Source organism: Canis lupus, chromosome 5 (assembly GCF_003254725.2).
Source record: "Canis lupus dingo isolate Sandy chromosome 5, ASM325472v2, whole genome shotgun sequence".
NCBI lineage: Eukaryota > Metazoa > Chordata > Mammalia > Carnivora > Canidae > Canis > Canis lupus.
Window position 1 is genome coordinate 74025351 of NC_064247.1, and position 22810 is coordinate 74048160.

Sequence of the window (22810 nt, forward strand, 5' to 3'; positions counted from 1 at the left end):
GAAATGATGGAAAGAGCAGAGCAGAATAACAGAGTTCTCTCTTACTTTCATCTTGAGGACCTGAAATACCCCCTGGCATTGCGTTGATCGAATTAACCAGATAATTGACACATTGTCACTGAACATTATACCAGCCTGGAGCTAAGAATTTTTCTTTATGCTTTGCTTAATTTAAACATAAATCCTTATCTCATTCATCCATATTTTGTAGCCCTGACTGACACTAAATCTTTAGAGTGCTCACCAGGTCCTAAATTTTTCCTGATGGAGCTATTTTTAAGAAATGGTGTAAGAGAATGGTCTAGTTTCATTCTTCTGCATGTGGATGTCCAATTTTCCCAGCACCATTTATTGAAGAGACTGTCTTTCTTCCAATGGATAGTCTTTCCTCCTTTATCGAATATTAGTTGAAATGGAAGGAGGACCTCAGTTAGTGATGGAGTTCTCCAAAATTGGCCAGGTCCACCATCTGTCTCCTTGCAAATACAGACACCTCCTTGAAAATAGGTCAAAATTTAAGGAGAACTATTTGGCTAAATCCAAATAAAATTATAAAAACATAAAGTCTTCCCTGGGTTCAACCGGATATGTATTTTTTTAACAGTTTCTTACTACTATATGACTAAAATAAGAACTGTAATAATATCTACTAATACAAGGTCATAGTTTTGCCACAATGGATTAAGGTCACATTTGCTTAAATGTTGTACAGAATTGTACTTTATGGACTCTTTCTACCTACAGGTTGAATGAAAGCTTAAATTAACATCTTAGGAATGTGACCTGTCTGAAAACAATCTAGAGGGAGACTTGTATGATTAGTTGGACATGCCTTGCTTGTATTTTTAAAGGAGTTACAGTTTCATTCAAAAGTTGCAACCATGTTAGGAGATAAAAAAAAGAAAAAAGAAAAATCAAATCTAGTAACCTAGCATTATGTCTGTTTTATCTTTTAAAAGAATTTGGGTTAATGACTTTAATATATAAATTGTACTTTATTGCTCTGAGGAGGACGTCATCAAATTCCTGCTCAGTTTTTATCACATGTTCATACCTTTCCAACATCGGTAGAACAGGGTGATTTTTAAAACTTAAAATCACAATAAGCAATAATGTACATTTTCTAAAATGAAACTATATATCAGTATCCAAGTAATCCATGGCTATATTCTTTAAAGGAAGTTAAATAAAGTTCACGTGCCTTTCCATACAACTATGGATTGAACCAAAATGAATACTTTGGGAGCCAAAAATATGTTCACTCCAATATAAAAATGTTGAATGTGTTTTAATAGCCCTGTGGGATGCTGGAATCAAAGTGTGGGAACCTACCAAAGTGAAAAATGCTATTCCATCCACAGAAAGTATAAGTCTGTGAAAGAAAGCACTTTCTCTCTTGGCCTCTTAAAATTTCTGAATGTTCGCTAAGTTCTTATTATAGTGTAAAATTCAGCAGAAGGGTATGTTTGTCAAAACACATGGGGATGGCATTGGGGAGATAATGTTTCTCTCCTTCATATGTATTAATCAGATCCTCCCAATATCTTAGCTAGGTCCCATCTTCAACCACCGTGGTATGTTTTGATCTAGATAGCTACTTTCAAAGCAGTTTTCCCCGTTCACTTCCATGTCTGGTAAAAATAAAATTAAACAAACGTTCATTGGGCACCGAATTTTTTGCCCAGTTGTGTATGAGGCATTGGAGATGCACAAGTGGGTAAGACATAAATCATGTTGCCAAAACATTATAGTCTGTAAAGAGTGAATTTTATATGTGAATCCCATTCTTGTTAGAAGCAACATAGATTAGAACAAGGAACATCTATACAAATGGTTGGCTCTGCTATTCCCTATGTCACTTTGCATGAGTCACTTAAAATCTCTGGGTCCCAATCTTCTCATTTGAGGCTAAACTAATGTCTTCCACTCTATCCTACGGCAGCACCCTGAGGTGCTTTTATAGCATCCCAAACCCCATAATTGCAGAAAGAGGACGTACTCATCTTTGTAGCCTCCAAAATTTATTGAATCATTACGTTGTACATCTGAAACAAATATAACCCTGTGTGTCAACTACTCAAGTAATAATAGTATTAATAAAGCAAATGAAAGGAGAGCTTCTGACCAAAGTCAGGAGTGACAAGCCGAGAGGCCAGCCTTCTCCTTTTCACATCCCAGCCCTTCAGTCCCAAACCACGGTCATAATCCAAAGTCCTCTGAAGAGGTCTGAACTTCCGTGATACACATTTTAAAAACCACTGGATTGCATCATCTCTTAGGACTAGTTCTCAAAGTATATGGTTGAAAGTTCAGTAGAGTGAATAGCATTTAAAGGAATGAAATTTGAGCTCCTAAATTGCATTTGAGGAATCAATATGCTTCCTAAAATCCTTGCCTTTCCCAAAGTGAATAATTTGCACATAAGAAGTTGCTGACCAGTTTGTTCAGAGCAGATTTAGTTTAATTTGGGAGAGTAGCAACTTGCCCTCCCAGGGTGGTAGATTTTATCAGATCTTTTCACTCCCCCCGCCCCCCCCCCGGTGTAGCCTAGTGCAAGGCAAGGGTAATGCAATCCTGGGAATAATTGACTGCTGTCAGTTAACTTGTGGCCTGACACCAAAAAGAAGTGCCTTCTGCGTCTGGTTCTTTTTACATGTCAAAACCTTATAGAATGTCTTTATAGGGAAGCTCAGTTTAAACTAAATGGAAAACAGACCTTCACTTCTATCACTGAGTCACCCAATTTAAAATGCAGTCTCTGTTACAAACATTCATTCTTCTTGGAACCTTGACTCTACATGTTTCAACATTTGCAACAGGTGGATGTCAATTTAAACAGAGCTGGCTGCATTGATTTCCTTGGTGGCCAAGGGAAATTCCTAAGAGTAATCAAGGATTTATATGATTGTCTTAGGCCTTAAATTTTTAAGGCATTATTTAAGTCCATCAATCAAGTTTTTATTTTGAAGTACATTTGTACATATACATGTAAATGACTTGAAGAAAAGGAGCTAATTTTCAGGACCCTGTATTACATTTCTGCATCACCCAGGGAAAAACTATTCATACACATACGTACCCCAGCAATAAAAAAAAAAAATCAATATTGATTTGGCAATCATATGCTTTCTGAGATCACTACAGAGACAGTTATTATAAACTAGATAATTTCCACATATTTCTTCTATTCAACATACTCCCCACAACATAAATCTGGCATAAAATCTATAGAATTTATCATTGAACCAGTACGCTCATTAGTCATCAGAAGGATTGAAAAGTCAGCTTGTATGTTAAGTCTTTAGGATATTATGTATGGACCTCACCACCTGATGTATTTTTTATTGAGTTTGGGAACATGAGAGAAGCTAAATGTGTTACTTCTATACCCACGTAGCTAGATTGTGTGTGTGTGTGTGTGTGTGTGTGTGTGTGTGTGTTATGTAAGAATTTAGATTTTGAACTGGCAGAAATGTGAAAACTGATCATCAGAGTTGAAATTTACACATGCTTTCATCAAAAAATGGTCATTTAATCTGAAGTATACACAGGTATATGTTGGGCTTTTTGAGAATAGCTGAAAACTTAATATTTTTCCATGTTGAGGTTGAGATATAGGTAACGTAAGGTCATGCCCTTTGTACTTTGTTCAAGCACAGGGTAAAAGGCCTGTTTAACGTACAGTTTTAAGAGACCTTGACAAGAATTAAAAAAAAAAATCGGGGCACCTGGAGGGCTCCGTTGGTTAAGCGTCCAGCTCTTGGTTTTGGCTCAGGTCATGGCCTCAGGGTCGTGGGATCGGAGCCCTGAATCGGGGTCCGCTCAGCATGGAGTCTGCTTGAATTCTCTGTTTCCTTCTCCCTCTGCCCCTCCCCTCTGCACTCATTCTCTCTCTCTCTCTCCTCCCAAAACAAACAAATTAATCTTTTATAAACACGCAGAATTTATTTTTCATGATAAGGAATCTCCTTAGAGATGACACAGTTTTTAGAAGCAGCTGAAGGTGAGCTTTTTTGCTACTTGATAGTTGATGCATTCTCCCCTTGTCATCCTCTCCCCTCCCCCTTATTCCTCTCCTCCCTTCTGGCTCTTTCTTCCACTTCTTCTCTGTCTCTCTCATTTTCTCTTTCTCCATCCTTCTGTCTCTCTGTGTCTCTGTCTCTGACACCCCAAACAACTGACTCACACTCTGTGTCAAACCAGCATACCGTCAGAGGGAAGGTGAGGAAATTCATCACCGGTGTTTCATTGTAAAGTCACTTCATCTCTGGCTGATAAACAGGATTCAGGATGACAGGATACCACAGGTTGCCATTCAGAGACCGAAATATGATCCCCTATGTTTTTACAGCATTCATTCCTTTTTTTAAGACGTCTTCAAAAGAAAAGCTCTCTTTTATGTTGAGGACTTCCTCCTCCCTGTTAGGCAGCGTGGGAGTGTTTAACTCTTTGGAAGCCCTCCTGCATTTCACAGTGTCCTGCCCCCGACGGCAGGGCAGCAGCCTTGGCAATGCCAGTGCGTGAGAAGTCGCTTCGCCACAAGCCAGGGCAGAGAGAGACCTCTAAGGAAAACTGCAATAAACAGCTTGGTCCGCACTTGGGCCCAAGGAGATGATGGGGGCGGCGGGGAGCAGGCGGCGGGCGCACGATCAGGGACACGGTGGCCTGCGCCCGGCGAGCTCCCCCTCTGGCTCTTGCTGGGCCCTGGGGTCGCCGTGGGTCCAGATGCGCCCGGACCAGGGCGGGGGGGGTGGTGTACAGCCAAGTCACTGGACTGAGCGAGGACCCAAAACACAAGAGGCAAAGCAGTAATGGGGAAGTAATTCAGAACAGATGATGCGAACCTCAGACTCCAGAGGACGATTCAGAGGCGCTTTTTTGATGCCACATCATTCGTCTAGAGGCTGCCATTCGCTATTTGAAGCGTGGCCTCCGGTTAATTCATGGCAAATGCTTCCGTGACGGCCGGAGCACACTATTTATTTCTGATCATTAGACTCGGAGGCAGGCCGGCGGGTGAGCGAGAAGTGGAGCCAGGCTCGCGTGTCCGCCCACACCTTTGAAGGCGCCTAATAGGTGCACGGCCCGTCCCCAGCGGAGTCCGTGCTGCCTCCTGTCGCACCAGAGCCCTGGTGACACCTGGTCGTGTTCTTCCAGCCTGGAAGCAATTGAGAAGGCAAAGACCACTGGCGGAGCTGCGACATCACGGGGGCTTCCAGGAATCGCAGGGCCTTAGCAAAAGGTGACAGCACGCCGCCCAAGGCTGTCCCTTCCCTGAGCGTCGCCCGGCCTGTAACGTGCGGTGCGAGTCTCAGTTTATCCAGAAGGGCCAACCTACAAAGCGGGTCGGATCTCAGTCGTCACAAGAGCAACTGGGTAAAACATCCAAACGAACACAGGAGAAGACGGACTGAGGGGATGAGAAGTCGTGGAGGCTCAACCCAGCCCTTGGCCCATTCGGGAAATACAGGTTCCAGGTGTGAGCCCAAAGCAGCAGGCACACACTCCAGCGAGCCGCTGAATCCCTGGGAGACAGTCTTTCCAGCGGCTCGTACAGGGTTCAGAGCTTCTGTTTGATTTTTAAAAGAGATTTTATTTATTTATTCATGAGAGACACACATACACAGAGAGAGGCAGAGACACAGGCAGAGGGAGAAGCAGGCTCCCTGCGGGGAGCCTGATGCGGGACCCGAACCCAGGACCCCGGGATCACGACCCGAGCCGAAGGCGGATGCTCAACCACTGAGTCACCCAGGAGTCCCAGTGTTCAGAATTTTAAAGTGCGGTCCCGGACATTGTGTTTCAGAGTTTGGGGAAGAGTGTTGTAAGAGAGAAGATGTCAAGTTGGAGTCAGTGTCAGAGACCTGAGTCCCAGTGTTGCCACTTAACTGGGCCCGTGCCCCTGGAATTGGTCTGTTCAGCTACAGGACTGGGGTATGAGCAGCACTCAGCCTTCCTCATGATACATGGTATTGTTACCAACTTTAAGTGAGACGATGCACATACAGTACTTTGGCATGCAATAAGCGCAATAAGCATTGCTGTTGTTTCAAAGAAGTCAAATGAATTATTGAGGACAAGAAACAAGCTTTCTAGCTTGTATTAATTAAAAAGCCAGTCTTTAAAGCCTCCCTATAACTCTGATTTACATGGGAGAATTAGGACTTTTTTTTTTTTTTCAAAGCGCCTTAAATGAGGGGGCCCCCTGGGTGGCTTAGTCCATTGAGCATGGAACTCTTAATTTCTGCTCAGGTGATGAGATTGAGCCCCACATGGGGCTCCACATGCAGCTCGGAATCTGCTTGGGATCCTCTCCCTTTGCCCCTCTCCGCCACGCCCGTGTGCACATGCTCTCTCTCAAAAAAATAAATTAATCTTTAAAAAATTAAAATTAAAATAATAAAAGGCCTTAAATGAAGAAAATGCAGCACTGGTTGAAGGCATTCATAGTTTTAACATTAAATATTAAAAGTGGGAGCAAAAGAAAGATGTTTACCAAGATTACTCAATGTGTCCTTTGTTTTAACTTCCTATGCCCTAGGCAGAAACCAAACCCCCTTCCCTCAGAGGGCAGTTGGTAGAGTCCAGCCCGTCTGTGGTTTTCCAACTTAAGAAGCTGTAAATTTTATAACTCTGCACCCTGCGGTCAAAGCTGCTGAATGTTGTGTCTGAAGTCAGGTGGTTCGTGTGTTAAAGGTAGACATTAAACAGTTCTACTGAGGACCTGGAAGTAGTTAAGGAGGTTGCTTGCCAGCTGTAAATTAGAGACCCAGTGCCAGTTGGCTGGAAAATTCTCTGGACTAAGTCCAGTTAAGTAGACTGAATCACTGGCGGTCTTTCTAAATTTGTGCATTTACCAGCTCGCCGTACAGTCTGACATGCAGTGTGGGGTGGCTCTGAAACAGTTATTGTGAATTTCTGCCACTGACGGAGGGTGGGGGGCATTCCCGTGACCTGGAGGGCATCTGCGTTCTCCACTAGTGCTGAGAACAGTTATTGACTGCTTTTGACAAGGTTGCTGAAAATGCTTTAAAATAGATGTGAGTGGCAGGGACTATCATGTTCTAAATCACCCCTTATTCTGGATGTTTCCAGACGTGCTGCCCAGCATTCATGGGGGAAGCTGGAGTCTTTGCTGTGTGGTTATTGCACATGATGCTCGTGCTCTCCAGGTTTGGGTGGGACAGCCTGTGATCAAAGGGACGGCCAGGGTCACACTGAGGCACTTAGGTGCAAGCCCACCTCACCAGAGGCTATAGTCCCCATATGGGAAGGATGGGTGACATCAAGGTTAGACCACAGGGTCATTTAGAACTTCAGAACTTGGAAAATCTAAAACTGTGTCTTAAAACTGGTACAGGTGACAACCTTAGAGATCAGACGAAGCTGGCCTTGTGGATGTGGGACCGGCAAAGTCCACAAAGCCTCATGCTCAGAAGGACTCTGTTTGGTTTACTGCTCTGCTGTCACTAACTTAAAAGTCTTAATAATTTTTAAAAATACTTTATTGGAGAGAGGGGGAGGGGCAGAGGGAGAAGCAGACTCCTGCCAGGCAGGGAGCCTGATGAGGGGCTCCATCCCAGGACCCCGGGATCATGACCAGAGCCGAAACCAGACCTTTAATCAATTAAGCCACTCAGGTACCCCAATAATGTTTCTTAAACAAGAGGTCTTGCGTTTTCACTTTGTATCAGGCCCTACAATTTCTGTAGCCATTCTTTAGGATTGATTTTTTTGTTTTTTAGAGACAGTCCTCTCTTTTGAGAATAGGATGAAAGAGTGACTAATAGAGATTCTATTAGCTAGGCAGACACACTGTTACCAAAGGATTGACTATTGTGCTCATTTCGGCAGCACATATACCAAAGGATTGACTATTTGCCGCATCAAATAGTGAGAGGCAAGATGATTGCTATGTAGTCTGTTCTTGGTCATTTTTCTTCTCAATACAGGATAAAGAAAAAGGCAGAGAATACCTTAATTATCATTGAGAAGCAAATAATATAATTGGCAAGTACTCATCTTTTATATACTTGGCCTTGATATCTATTTATTTAAATAATTACTGTCTTTCAGAGGCCTTTATAAGCTGATGTTAGACACTTAAGTCAACTTTGCTGGTTTATACAAATATTGTCTTTCAGTCTACGTGATGGCACACACGACTCTGCATGTGAATTAACAGCAACATAGACAATTTACTCAAGCCTTAAGTCATTTGACTTTTAGTGCTGAGAATCTTTTATTAATTTATGCATTCACTGAATGCATTAATGTGTTCCGCAAACAAAATATAAATGATGTGTCCTGTGTGCCATATATTATATGAATACATTCATATAATGTTGTGCATATTTGTAATGAATTGTGTAAGTTATTTCTCTTCTTGCTTTGGCTGGCTGAATAAACTTAGTACTTTGATAATATAAAGTGGATTAGTAGCCCTCTTGGAATCAAATCTTTGCTGCTGTTTTTAGTTTTAGCTCAAGAATGTTACTCTTCAGGTTAATACTTATCCTTCTCAATCTATTTCAAAAAAAGTGAAAAGGCAGGAAAACTTCCAAATTCATTCTATGAGGCCAGCATTACCATGGTACCAAAACTAGATAAAGATCCCACTAAAATAGAAAACTATAGGCCACTGTCTCTGATAGGTAGATACAAAAATCCTCCACAAAACTAGCAAATCAAATCCAACAATACATTTAAAAAATCATTTGCCATGATCAAGTGGGATCTATTCCTGGGTTGCAAGAGTGGTTCAATATTTGCAAATCAATCAACATGATACATCACATTAATAAGAGAAAGGATAAGAACCATCAGATAATTTCAACAGACATTGAAAAGCATTTGACAAAGTACAACATCTATTCATGGTAAAAACCTTCAACAAAGTAGGTTTAGAGGGAACATGACTCAACATACTAATTAGCCATATTTGAAAAACCCACAGCTAATATCCTCAGTGAGGGAAGAACAGAGCTTTTCCTCTATGGTCTAGACAAGACAGGGATGTCCACTCTCACCACTGTTATTCAGCATAGTACTGCAAGTCCTAGCCACAGCAATCAGACAACAAAAAGAATTAAAAGGCTCCTACACCAACAAGAAAGAAGTAAAACTTTCACTATTCGCAGGTGACATGACACTCTATATAGAAAACCCTAAAGAATCCACCAAAAAAACTGCTGGAACTGATAAATGAATTCAGTAAAGTCACAAGATATGGAACCAATATACAGAAATCTGTTGCATTTCTATATACCAATAATGAAGCAGTAGAAAGAGAAATTAAGCAATCAGTTCCATTTATAATTGTACCAAAAATAATAAGAAATAAACCTAACCAAAGAGGACTATACTCCAAAAACTATTAAAGCACTGATGAAAGAAATTGAAGATGACAGAAAGAAGTGGAAAGACATTCCCTGCTCGTAGATTGGAAGAATATTGTTTAAATGTCTATACTACCCAAAGCAATCCACACATTTAAAGCAATCTTTGCTAAAATACCAACAGCATTTTTCACAGAGCTTGATTAAACAATCCTAAAAAGTGTACGGAATGTACAAATTTGTATGGAAAGACCCCGAATAGCCAAAGCAATCTTGAAAAAAGCAAAGCTGGAAGCATCACAATTCTGGACTTCAAATTATATTATAAAACTATAACAAACAAAATTCTGTACTGGCACAGAAATAGACATGTAGATGAATGGAGCAGAATAGGTATCATGCTGAATGAAGTAAGTCAATCGGAGAAGGGCAAACGTTATATGGTCTCATTCATTTGGGGAATATAAAAAATAGTGAAAGGGAATAAAGGGGAAAGGAGAGAAAATGAGTGAAAATATCAGTGAGGGTGACAGAGCATGAGAGACTCCTAACTCTGGGAAACAAACAAGGGGTGGTGGAAGGGGAGGTGGGCGAGGGGTTGGGGTGACTGGGTGACAGGCACTGAGGGGGGCACTTGATGGGTTGAGCACTGGGTGTTATGCTATATGTTGGCAAATTGAACTCCAATAAAATTAAAAAAAAAACAGAAATGAATCCACAATTACATGGTGAATTAATCTTTGGCGAAGTCGGAAAGAATATCCAAGAGGAAAAAGACCATCTCTTCAACAAACGGTGTTGGAAAACTGGATACAACATGCAAAAAAATGAAACTGTACTGCTTCCTTATACGATACCCAAAAATCAATTCAAAATGGATTAAAGACCTAAATGTGAGAAGACCTGAAACCATAAAAATCCTAGAAGAGAACACAGGCAGTAACTTCTTTAATGTTAGCCATAGCAACTGCTTTCTAGATATGTCTCCTGAAGCAAGAGAAACAAAAACAAAAATAAACCATTGGGACTACATCAAAATATAAAACTTCTGCACAGCAAAGGAAACTATCAACAAAACTAAAAGACCTCCTGAATGGGAAATATTTGAAAATGTTATTTGAAAATGACATATTGAATTAAGAGTTAGAATCTAAAACATATTTTAAAAACTCATAAAACTCAACTCCCTAAAACCAAATAATCCAATTAAAAAACAGAAAACATAAAAAAAAAAACAGAAGACATGAACAGACATTTCTCCAAAGAAAATATATAGATGGCCAATAGACATATGAAAAGATGCACAATGTCACCAATCATCAGGAAAATACAGATCAAAACTACAATAAGATGTCACTTCACACCTGTCAGAATGGCTAAAATCAACTGTTGGTGGGAATACAAACTGGTGCAGCCTCTCTGGAAAGCAGTATGGAGGTTTCTCAAAAAGTTAAAAATAGAACTACCCTACAATCCAGCAATTGCAGGACCATTTACCAAAAGAATACAAAAATACTAATTCAAAGGGAAATGTGAACCCTAATATTTGTAGCAGCATTATCTACAATAGCCAAATTATGAAAACAGCCCAAGTGTCCAAGTGAATTGGTAAAAATGTGGCATATACATACAAAGGAATATTACTCAGCCATCAAAAAGAATGAAATCTCACTATTTGCAATGACATGGATGGAGCTAGAAAGTCTTATGCTAAGCAAAATAAGTCAGTCTGAGAAAGACAAATACCACATGATTTCACTCATAAGTGTAATTTAAGATACAAAACAAATGAGCAAGGAGGGTCAGGGGCAGGGAACAAACTAAGAAATGGAGTCTTAAATAGAGAACAAACTGAGCGTTACCAGAAGAGAGATGGATGCGTGGCCGGAGGGGGGTGAAATAGGTGATGGGGATGAAGGAGTGCGCTTGTGTGCTGTATGGAGGCACGGAGTCACTATATTGTACACCTCAAACTAATATTATACTGTATGTTAACTAACCAGAATTTAAATAATTTTTTAAAATTAAAGTTTTACCCTTCAGAGGATCCTTAGATATTTTTGTTTAAACTGTGAGGCAAGAAAAATGGGAAACTCAGTATAAAGGTTTGCCCCTCATAAGGGGATAGAAATCCTCAAAGAAAAAATTATCTGTTGTTTTGTGGCTTCTTTGTGGAAATCATCACCAAGATAGTTTATTAATGAAATGACAGCTTACAAAGCTTCTTCAGTTAGTCATGTGATCCGTCCCCCCTGCCCCCACCCCAAATTTCACAGTAGCATTTGATGTTCCTTCACAGGTTCTAAGGCACTTTGTTTGTAATCCCTTAAGTAACTGTCAGCAAGCAATTTTTATAATACTGAATGGTACAGCCTTATCTCCTCTATTTGGAGAATATGGCTCCTCCTCAGCCCTAGAGCACCTTCACCATGGAAATCAGAAGAGGTGATGATGGTAGCTCAGACCAGAGAAGTAATAGTAGTGATAGACAAAGCGAGACATGATCAGATTGGAGGTACACGGAACAACCGTGTCCTGATTGACCAGATGCAGAGTGGGAGAAAAAGGAGATCAGGATGCTTCCAACTTTTTAATTTTGGCCCGAACAATTGGAAAGAACAATTGCCATTACATGGGATTGAGAAGAGTAGGTTACAGAGAGGAGAGCCATGAGTTCCATATTGTATGATGATAGGCCTTTTTAACATTCAAGTAGAGCTACTCCCTAGGCAGCTGAATGTGTGAATCTGAACCTCAGAGGATGGGTTTCATCTCCAGCTCTGCTGCCTAACAGGGGAGCCTCTATCCACATACGGTTATTTAAGTTTAGATGTAAATTAAATGTAAAGTTTATTTAGTCATAGTAGTATGCCAGAGCTCAGTGGCCACATGTGGCTTGTGGCTACCATGTGAAGCAACATGGGATTATAGTACCCTATCATCACTGTAGAATGTTCTCTTGGAAAATGTGGGGAGTTGTGATTTGGGAGTAGTCAGCATATGAACTGTACTTAAAATCAGAAATCACATGAAATCACCTACAGGAATGTATGTAGAAAGGGAGACAGAACATGAAGACTCCTAACTCTGGGAAACGAACTAGGGGTGGTGGAAGGGGAGGAGGGCGGGGGTGGGGGTGAATGGGTGACGGGCACTGAGGGGGGCACTTGACGGGATGAGCACTGGGTGTTATTCTGTATGTTGGCAAATTGAACACCAATAAAAAATAAATTTACTATTTAAAAAAAGGAACGTATGTAGACAAACGAGAGGTAAAGAAGTTGGAGGTCACTTTGATAATAAATAGTTAGAAGATAAGGAGGATTCAAGCAAAGAAACTAGGAAGGAAGTTCTGTGAGGCAGGAAAAGAACTGAGAGAATGAGCTTCTGGTAGCAAAGCAATGAGGAAGTGATCAGTGTGTCCAGTAAGATGGGGCCCATCAACTATTGGATATGGCAGGGTGCCCTTGAAAGAACAGTTTCAGTGATGTGCGGGGGAGGGGTGCTTGATCCAGAAGGATCATGTGTGAATGAGAAAAGCTATGGAGACAGAGAGTGAAGACAACTCTTTGAGGGATTTTTGCTGTAAAGGGAATCAGTGAAATGGGACATGAGCTGGAGAGATTAAGTAGAGATCTATCCCACCCACTTATGTGGAGTATTATTAAGATGAGAGAGATGATAGCATGCTTGATGCTGATGGAAAAGATCTAATAGGCAAATTTCAGTAAATCTCAAGATAAGGGGAGTGGGCAACTATAGTAGTGGTGTCATTATATAGATGCGGGAAGATGGAATCTGGAGGGTGGTGGAGAACCTGGACCAAACAGGAGCTAGAGTAGGGCATCCTGGGTTAAGGAAGGAGAGCTAGAGTATGAGTACAGATGCAGAAACAAGTTTGACAGGGGAGATGGTGTAAATTCTTCTTGTTGGTAGCATTGATAATTCTCTTTCCTGGGTAGCTTTCCTGGAGGCTGAGAGAAACTTAACATCTTGATTGGTTTTGTTTAATAATAATGACACTTGCTGCGTAATTTTTTTTCTTAAACTACATCCTACTGTTCACAGCAACATTTTAAAATGTTTTACAGTGAAACCACAGGACACATATGGCTTAGGTTCTAGAGTCTGTCTAAAAGATGAAAGTAGAATATATTTTCAATGCCCACTGAAAGTGTGTTAAACCCCTTTGAAATCACCACAACGTAAGTCTTTTAAACTCAAAAGGCAAGAACTAATATTTTTAATTTTTCTCGCATTTCCATTGGGCACCCTTTTGCCCTATAGTAGTCAAAGTCAGAATCTAGTTTGAATGGAAGAGAATGGGATGGTCTTAGGAAGTGGAGATAAGTGAGTGGATTTCTTTTCTCTGTCATGCTTAACACATGAACATGTCTCCCCTACGCCTGTGTGTGATACAACTCCATGGATTGTAAAAATCATCCTGCCCCATGGGCTTTAGTGCTCACTATATCTCCTATGTGCTTCACCTACATTTTACTGCTACACATGGGCAGGTGCACTGTATTACTCTCTCCTATGAGATCTCTGTACAAAGAGATTTTGCGTAGAGATATGGCACAGAGAAAACAAACCCAAAGTGTTACATACAAGATACTACTTTAATTGAAGGAGAAATTGAGTTGAAATGTCAATGAGCATCAAGATTATTTTCGGAATGTAAAACCTCTCTCAAAATTCTAGTTTGCAAATAAAACTCTAAGTTGTTACTTAATATCAAGAACAGTTGTATGACAGAGCTATAAAAAGAAGAAAAAAACTAGAAAGATCCTCAAAAATAAGACTTCTAGGACCTTGATTTTGACGTTTTCATTGGTGACTAATGAGAATTTGGCATTTGTCTGTTTTAATGGTATTATTACCTGCTGTGTGTTGGTTTGGGTTTGGATGGGGGCGACGGGAACAAAGACCCATCTGTCAGCATGTTGGTTGTTTCTGGAAGGCACCAAGATTCATTTTGTTGTACAACAAATGATGTTCACACCATGGAATCTTCAGAGTAAGCCATAATATTCCTGGAGACATTGAAACTAATAGCAAAGTGGAAACCACTTTGTAGCATCCTGAGCAGTGGTCTGGTATAATGAAGGTCCTTGAGCAGCTGCCACCCACCCAGCTTTAACTGAAGTGGGATCCCACCAGACAGAGATAGAGCCAGGGCTTCCTATTTTTAGCTGGAAATCTGCTTTGCTCTTTGGGCATGAATGCCCAGTCCTAGTGGTAAAGTATTTTCCACAAGACTCCTGGGGTGGGAGAGAAACAGCTATTTATACTCATGTTGGAAATTAAAAGAAGGAAAAAAAAAAAAAAAGAAAAGCAATATTTAAGAAAAGAGAGCATCAGAAAGGGAGGCAAATAATGTTTGCCTACACCAAAAGCAAGGTGATAAATTTCAGTATTTAGGCACATTTTGTTGGTGGTCCCATTCTATTTTAAGTTTATTCACTGGTCATCTGTGTGATTCTGTACAAGTTCTTTCTTGTCAGTTTTTTTTCCAATGAAAAAATAAGCAGCTATATTGTAGAGCTATTATAGGAATGTTTTGAGATAATGCATAGAAAATGCCCAGCAAAGGGCCTAACAAGTAGGATCTGCCAGTCAATGATTGCTCTTATTTTAGTGGCCAGACCTTATAGGATCAGATTTATCCTAAATCCTTGTCCTTTTTTTAAAATTCAAATTCTAGTTAATATACAATGCAATCTTAGTTTCAGGTTTATAATATATTGATTCAGCACTTTCATACATCACCTGGTGCTTATCAGGACAAGTGCACTCCTTAATCCCCATCACCTGTTTCGTCCCCCCCCCCCACCCCGCTCTGGTAACCTTCAGTGTGTTCTCTAGAGTTAAGACTCTGTTTCTTGGGCATGTGGGTGGCTCAGTCAGTTGGGCGTCTGCCTTCAGCTCAGGTCATGATCCCAGGGTCCTGAGATCAAGTCCCTTGCTGGGCTCCATGCTCAGTGGGGAGCCTGCTTCTTCTTCTCCTGATCCCCCTGCTTGGGCTCTCTCTCTCCCAAATAAATAAATGAAATCTTTTAAAGAAAGGCTCTACTTCTTGGTTTGCCACTCTCTCTCATTCTCCCCTGCCCCCCGTGCTCATTTGTTTCTTAAATTCTACATATGAGTGAGCTCATATGGTATTTGCCTTTCTCTGACTTATTTCACTTAACATCATACTCTCTAGCTCCAACCATTTCATTGCAAATAGCAAGATTTCGTTATTTTTTTATAGCTGAGTAATACTCCATTGTATATAATACCACCTCTTCTTTATCCATCAACCAATGGACGCTTGGGCTATTCCATAATTTGGCTATTGTAGATGATGCTGCTATAAACATTGGAGTGCATGTATCCCTTTGAATTTGTATTTTTGTATTCTTTGAGTAAATCTTCATGTAATTGCTGGATCATAGGGTAGTTCTATTTTTAGCTTTTTGAGGAACCGCCATACTGTTTTCCACAGTAGTGCTCCAGTTGGCATTCCCACCAGCAGTGCAGGAGGAACTCTCTTTCTCCGCATCCTTGCCAACACCTGCTCTTTCTTGTGTTGTTGATTTTAGCCATTCTGGCTGGTGTGAGGTGATATCTCATTGTAGTTTTCATTTGTCCTTCCTTGGTGATCAGTGATGTTGAGCATCTTTTCTTGTATCCTAAGTCCATTTGATATTAGAGATTAAATCCATTCCTGTATATACATTACCAACCCCTACTTCTGATCCTATTTATTTTTGTCTTATCCATTCATCCTGGTACAAAATCAACAGACACGTTTTCTTTGGACAGATTCTCTTTGGAAATCCTACTAAAGCCTGCTTGGATTCTCAAGTGGATGATAGGGGTAGTCTGCAGTTTTTGGAGTACCTCCCTTGTGTCCAGCTTCTCATGGCACCCAGGAAACTTTAAATTGTGGCCCAGGGTATATAAATATATGAATAGATACACAAATATATAAATATAAATATATTTTTTTCAGTTTCCACCATTATCTGTGAGGCACCGCTGTGTGTTAGTACTGTGTCATGCTTTCAGGTTAAATGGGAAGATTGGACCTCATAATATAACCTTACTTCCTTCAATATACTGTAAAAAAAAAAAGGTTTTTTTTTTGCTTTATTAATGGATCTTCATAGAGTTGAAGGTTGTGGGCATATAGCAAATGTCAAGCCATATTTCCCTATTGAGCATCTATCTAAATCACAGCTTTGATGACATGGAAATACACATTTTAAAGTATCAAGGGAAAACCTGAAATCAACATAAAACATACTTGGGAACAATGGTGTGACCCAACGTTAAGGTCAAAATGTCGTACAAGTATCTTTAAAACGTTTGGTGAGATTTCTGGAATGCCAGGGTCTGACCTGTCTCTCAATCTCTGGTTTGTATCTTATGCTGTCCAGGTCCTGATGCAAGGCAAAAATCCGGGGATAGCTTGGAAGTATGCACTTCCCAAGGTCGCGAATGGAACTCAGCCAGCCTCAAAAAGGCACAGCCACGCCTGGAGTACAGTGCAGTCCGAATGCTCCATCTCCTGTGGTGGAGGTAGTGGATTTCCCAATTCTACCTTCCAAGTCTCCTCTCAAAACAGGTTCTTTGATCTCAGACCTCTTTAAATTGTATGATTTAACTAAGCAACAAAAGAACTGTGTTTCGTGGAAAACATCCCTATAAAAAGCAAATATTATTATACTCTTTGAGGATATTCCTACAGAGAAGGAACCAAGTCTCCCAAAATCCGAGTCATTCAGAAGCAGGACTCAAAAGTTATATATCTGAATTTTGGGGGAGAAATCTACAAAAGACCCCTTTATTTATATTTTTCTTTTCAGCCAACAGTTTAGTTTCTCCCTATACTGACTTTTCTGTCAGTAAGAACCTCCACTGAAGCTTGTGGAAGGTAGGGTCAGAACCAGAGAGAACACAGGCAAGGCAAACATAAGGCCTCTGTCTGAAACACGGGTGTCATATCACTGCATCCCCTCTGGGATGAGGCCAGCAAAATCTCTATCGGGAGGGAAGTGTGTTCAATCTGAGAAATCCCTCTCCTAAGGGAGGGGAAACAACAACCATCCTCTCAGTGAGTAGAAGGCAACCGTTTTTATTTTGATCCAAAACACTCATATTTTTGTGTGTAAGGCAGTCTTTTCACTATGCTTTCCCCTTTGAGAAGAATGAAAGTCTCTAAATGGACCCATAAAACTGAAGCATGAAGGTTTGGTCACTCATTCTCTCATTATCAAAGCATCTGGTGATGGTGGGTCTCCCAACCGTGTCCGCCCCCTAAGCACAGTGGGGCATCTTGAACCCGACACAGAGCAGAAATACAGAAAATGAAGAAGTTCTTCAGTCTATGAGGCTGCTTCGGGTGTTTGTGCTAATTAATAAAATACGAGGAAATACTTCTTTTTAAATATATTAAATACTTGAAAGGTAATACATTTTTATAGAAATAGATGAAGGGGATTCAGAGCCCATGTATCATGATGGGCAATGAGCAATGCATAGCATTGTTGAATCAGTATGTTGTGCACCTGACACTAATACAACACTGTGTGTTATACTTAGAGAAGAGAAGAAAATGTAAAATGACCAAAAGTAATACATTTTTAGTAATACACGTTTTAAAGGCAACATGCTAGGCAGAAGAAAATAATTTTCCCTAATCCTTTAATCAGCAAAAGCCAATGTTAATACTTTTGTCTGTGTCACTCTATTGTTTTCTTTTTTTTTATTTTTTCTTTTTTATTTTTTTTTACTCTATTGTTTTCTTATGCAAGTATAAAAACAGGGGTGTTAGATGTTCTCAGACATACACCACACAGATCATATTCTTTTTTCACTGCACAGAAACCATGCTATCGATACATTATACTCAGCTTTTTTGCACTTGGTCTTGAACGATGAGCAGTTTTTCATGTGCCAAATGCTCTTTGAGATCATTTGCACTAACTTCCTGGTATTTCCGGGAGAGCACAGTTCCTTGGGAAGGAGAGAGAGTCCATCCATTTTCCATTTATGGGGAATAAGTCCAAGCGGAGGGAGGATGCTGGAGAAGTGCATTGTGGGATTCTCCCTTGCCTTGATTTAGCAATCCCTCCACATGACTTACAGACTGTAGTGTGTCCGAGGCATGTGAGAAGGAGAGTCCAAATGAATTAATGCTCTGGAAGTAAACGATTAACGTAAGGGAATCCTAGTGTTCGGTAAATGCCTCCTCCAAGCAGACCTACTTTGACCTAATCATTATTACAGGAGTGACTTTTCATTGTTTCTCAGATTCCATTTTAAGGAAAAATATAAACAATCAGAATTCAGAGAGGAAGCAGCATTCCTATTTGGGGAACTGACAGACAAAATTATTCACACACAAAAAATATGTGCCTCTGATGAGAAGTCCGGGGACAAACATTGCAAGTCAGGCAATAGGTGCCTCTGAACCAAAACAACAAAACAAGAATAGCTGACAGGTTTGAATACATATTCAGAGAGTTCAACTTTTTGTTTCTATCCACTTCTTATGGAAGTAGAAGATGCTTCAGGGAAAAAGCAGGATAGTAGAGTTTCCACACATAATTAACCAACAGTTTTTCTTTGAAGAACATTTCCCAATAGATGGATGCAGCGCGAGTTAAAGTTTTTGAGGAGTTCCCCCTTTCCAGCCACCCTGTTTTCAGAAGGTTGTATTTGTCACTTCGTGGTTCAAGAATCTGCAGCGGTCTTGAAAACTAAGAAGCTACACATTAAAACTATTAAAATATGAAAACTATGATCTTGGGGAGGGGGGGAATGGGATTCAAATTAGTTGCAGATTTTATCAAAAGGTGTTCTCCACACAGTATTTGGATTCGGTACCTTAAGTAAAACATCAGAGGCCTGCTAAGTCAGAAGCTGCACTTGGAAACGAAGTTGAATCTGGTTATCTGTAATTTTCACTTTGTAACTCTTGATGTCTTATTAGGTTACATAAGCATAAAGGCCATTTGCTTACGAGATCAAAACACTCAAGTCAGTTCCTCGTTCTGCAATGCGAGAACCAAGCCAACAACTGAACCCAAAATATGCAATGCTTTCTCCTGCCCTGCTTAGTAAGTCATCTGGAAATGTCTTTCTGGTTATATTTGTACTTGTATGCTCTTCTTGTTGATATGAGAAAATTAAAACCCACTGCCGGTGCTTCTGCTCAAAAGTGACCCAGAGAGAGATAGAATGCCCAAAAAAAGCAACAGAGAAAAGAAGACAATTGAGGTGAAAATATATAACTAGAAAAACACAGATTTGCTTTAGACTTTCATTTGATGCCAGCTGTCCAAACCTAACCACAGGATTTAAAGGTGTCTCTCTCTCTCTCTTTTTTTTTAATCTTATATAGAACCTCCTCTGAACTAAATCACACAGATATTTAAATAACACAAAATCTTATATTAGTTAAATTTACGTGTGGTTGTGTGCTTAACTTTCATATAGTCATCCAAGAATCTAAAAATCATAATACTATGCAGACCTTCAATGAAACCCCAAATGCAAATTACACAGTAGCAGGACACAAAATAAAAAGAGGTAGAGGCCAAGTGGTAATCCACTTCTGATGATGGCACTCTTTGGGGAGCTGGGTGGGTTTGTTTTGGGATAGATTTTAGCCACACTATTGTTTGAACACTAATTTTAAGTAATCTTCCCAGCCGAATGGAGTCTTTTGTGTGATTTATCATCTGCCAAATGTATTTATATAGAATTGACAGTTTCTTCTAAAGCAGTGTTGTGTTCGCTAATGTTTCAGACCATCTTAATAAGCAGTATTTACTTTGTGGTGATGCAATTATATTGCACAATATTTTTATACACATACATATATTTTTTCCTTATAATAGTACATTTATCATAATTGTTTGGGGCTTCAGCTATTCACCAATCCTGTGTGCCCAGTTGTCCACCTAGTTTTTCTCCAAGAATGTGGAACCAGCTGTGTCCTGAACACAAAGAGTAGACAAAAATTTGGTGAGCTTCCATAGATTTTCCCGTTTTGCTAAGAATTATCTGGTTCTAAGAAAATATCCAGTGGCTCTAAGATATGGTTACCAGACAGTGTTATTGACACTTTTAGAGTAATATCTTCTTTACAAACGTGTGTGTGTGTGTGTGTGTGTGTGTGTGTGTAGGACCTGTGAGTCTGCTTGAATGGCAAGCTGATATTTTGTGATTTTAAGCCTCCTTCCTATTGTTGGTTATTTCTGCTAAGCAAAGAACGGGACCCTACTCATATGTCCATCCATGAAAAGAGAGAGGGCCTAGCTTGTACCTGACTTTTAGAACTTCCATGATGACCATGTGTAGAAATGATGCTCTGCAGTAACCACTTACTGGTGATTTTTAAAAGATTTTTATTTATTTATTCATGAGAAACACAGAGAGAGAGAGGCACAGATAGAGGCAGAGGGAGATGTAGGCTCCATGCAGGGAGCCTGACGTGGGGCTTGATCCCAGGTCCCCAGGATCACACAGTGGGCTGAAGGCAGAGCTAAACTGCTGAACCACCTGGGCTGCCCATTACTGGCGATTTGAAAGCAGAACAGGCTCGTATAGTGACTGCAGGGTTGGTGTGGTAAAACAGGCAGGATCCCTTCCTTCCCTTTCTTTCCTTTCTTCTCCACGTATCATTTATATCTTGGTATTTTCTGTTGGAATAATGGGACCTTCAGGGACTGTTGTTCCCCAGATATATATTGGAAATAAGGTCTTAGACTATTCGAGTTACAGGAACAAAGGAGTTCATGTGATCTAACAGTTACCTTCCCATACAACAGCCATGTCATATGCACCTACTTGGTGCCAGCCTTGGGCTGACAGTGGGGGTCTGGAGAACTTGTATTCCTGCCACCAGTGAGCTTACAATCAAAGGGAAGAGATGGGTGTGTAAGTAAATAATTGAGAGGCAGTGAAAGATGTGCTAGGAAGAGGTCATGTGTAAAAGAGCAAGGAGGAGAAAATGGACAGTATAGGAGCTGGGCTCGGAGGTGGGGTCAGTAGGAACTGAGGTTAGATGGGGAGTGAGCCTGGAGCCCATGGGTGCAGGACCATGTCTGGCATGCAAAAAGTCTGCCTGTGTTGTGCTCTTTCCCTACTTTCACGGACTCCTCATATTTATCACATGAAGGAAAAACTTGAATTGGGTAGACAGAAATGCCATCTTTATAGGAAAATGTTGAAACTAATAATCTCATAATAATAAGTCTCTTTTCTCTGGTAAGCCAAGGTCAGTTTTAGATATCGCTCCTATGACTGAAATGCAGAAGGTCGCCTCTGGGGGATCTTGTTTATGCTAGGCCTTCCAATCCTAGATTATCAATTAATCAACTGTAGTTGTTGGGAAGGATTAGTAGGTTTCACGGCATCACCTTTCATTCAGATACACTCCAAGCCTCAGATCACCATGAAAAATGTGGTCTGGCAATCTTTCAATAAAGAACATGAGGTTGTGTCTCTAACCCATCCATAAAGTTTAAGAGTAACCAGGATAGTTGGGGGAACTGTCTCCTTAGAAATAATTCCTATAAGACCACAGGTGAATGCGCCTCTGTCTCCTGCAGGCATCCCTCCCCGCTACTCCCCTGCCCCCCTTGGATCACTCTTCCCTCTGTCTCATTACTGTACTTTGTATTAACATCTATTACAGCAATTATCCCATAGTATTGTCCTTATTCACATATCCACCTCATCACTGTGGTGTAGACTCCTTAATGGAAAGAACATTGCCCTGTTCATTTTTCCAACCCTGATGCCTAGGAGAGTCCCTGGCACAAAGCGAAGATCCCAGTAGATTTGGCTGAATGAATGAATTGCTCAGGTTTCCAAATGGCACACGTTTCTTCCCTAGCAGAGAACAGGAATGTGTTTTTGCCCAGAACTGTGTGGTGATTAAATATGACTCCCTATCACTCCCTTAAATATAATCCTATCACATTAGCATAAGCTTCAAAGCCCAGAGAAGAATAATTACTAGGATTTGGTTCTTTTTTTTTTTTTAAACTTGGAAATATCATTTATTCTCACTAGACTCAGTGTTCTTGGTTGTAAGTGGAAGGAACAGATATAGATCAGTTACTCTCAATTCTGGCTGCATTTTCCTGGGGCAGGTAAATGTCTGTGCTCATCTCTATTTCCAGACCAATTAAACCAATCTCTGGAGGTTATGGTGTAGCTAGTGATTCTTGAACTTTAGTATATGATTCACACAAACATTAAACACAGGTTGCTGGGCTGCATCCCCAGAGTTTCTGATTATGCAGGTTTTGGGTGGGGCCTGCAAATTTGAATTTTACCAGGTTCTCAAGTGATGCTGTGCTAATAGCTTGGGGACCACACTTTGAGGACCACTGGTCTAGCATATGTGTAAATGTGTGTGTGTATGTGTGTGTGTGTGAGACTGTGAATATGTAGGTATATATCTT

General features: G+C 40.4%; 1 protein-coding gene across 1 annotated transcript in view; it reads left to right on the forward strand.

Moving 5' to 3' along the window:
- The window catches only part of ADAMTS18 (ADAM metallopeptidase with thrombospondin type 1 motif 18), a 143573-nt gene that overhangs the window by 107157 nt on the left and 13606 nt on the right, over window positions 1-22810 (forward strand). The window contains exons 20-21 of the mRNA XM_035716126.2: window positions 16766-16907; window positions 19324-19450. Coding sequence (XP_035572019.2) covers window positions 16766-16907; window positions 19324-19450 — 269 coding nt within the window. The remainder of the gene's footprint in view (window positions 1-16765; window positions 16908-19323; window positions 19451-22810) is intronic.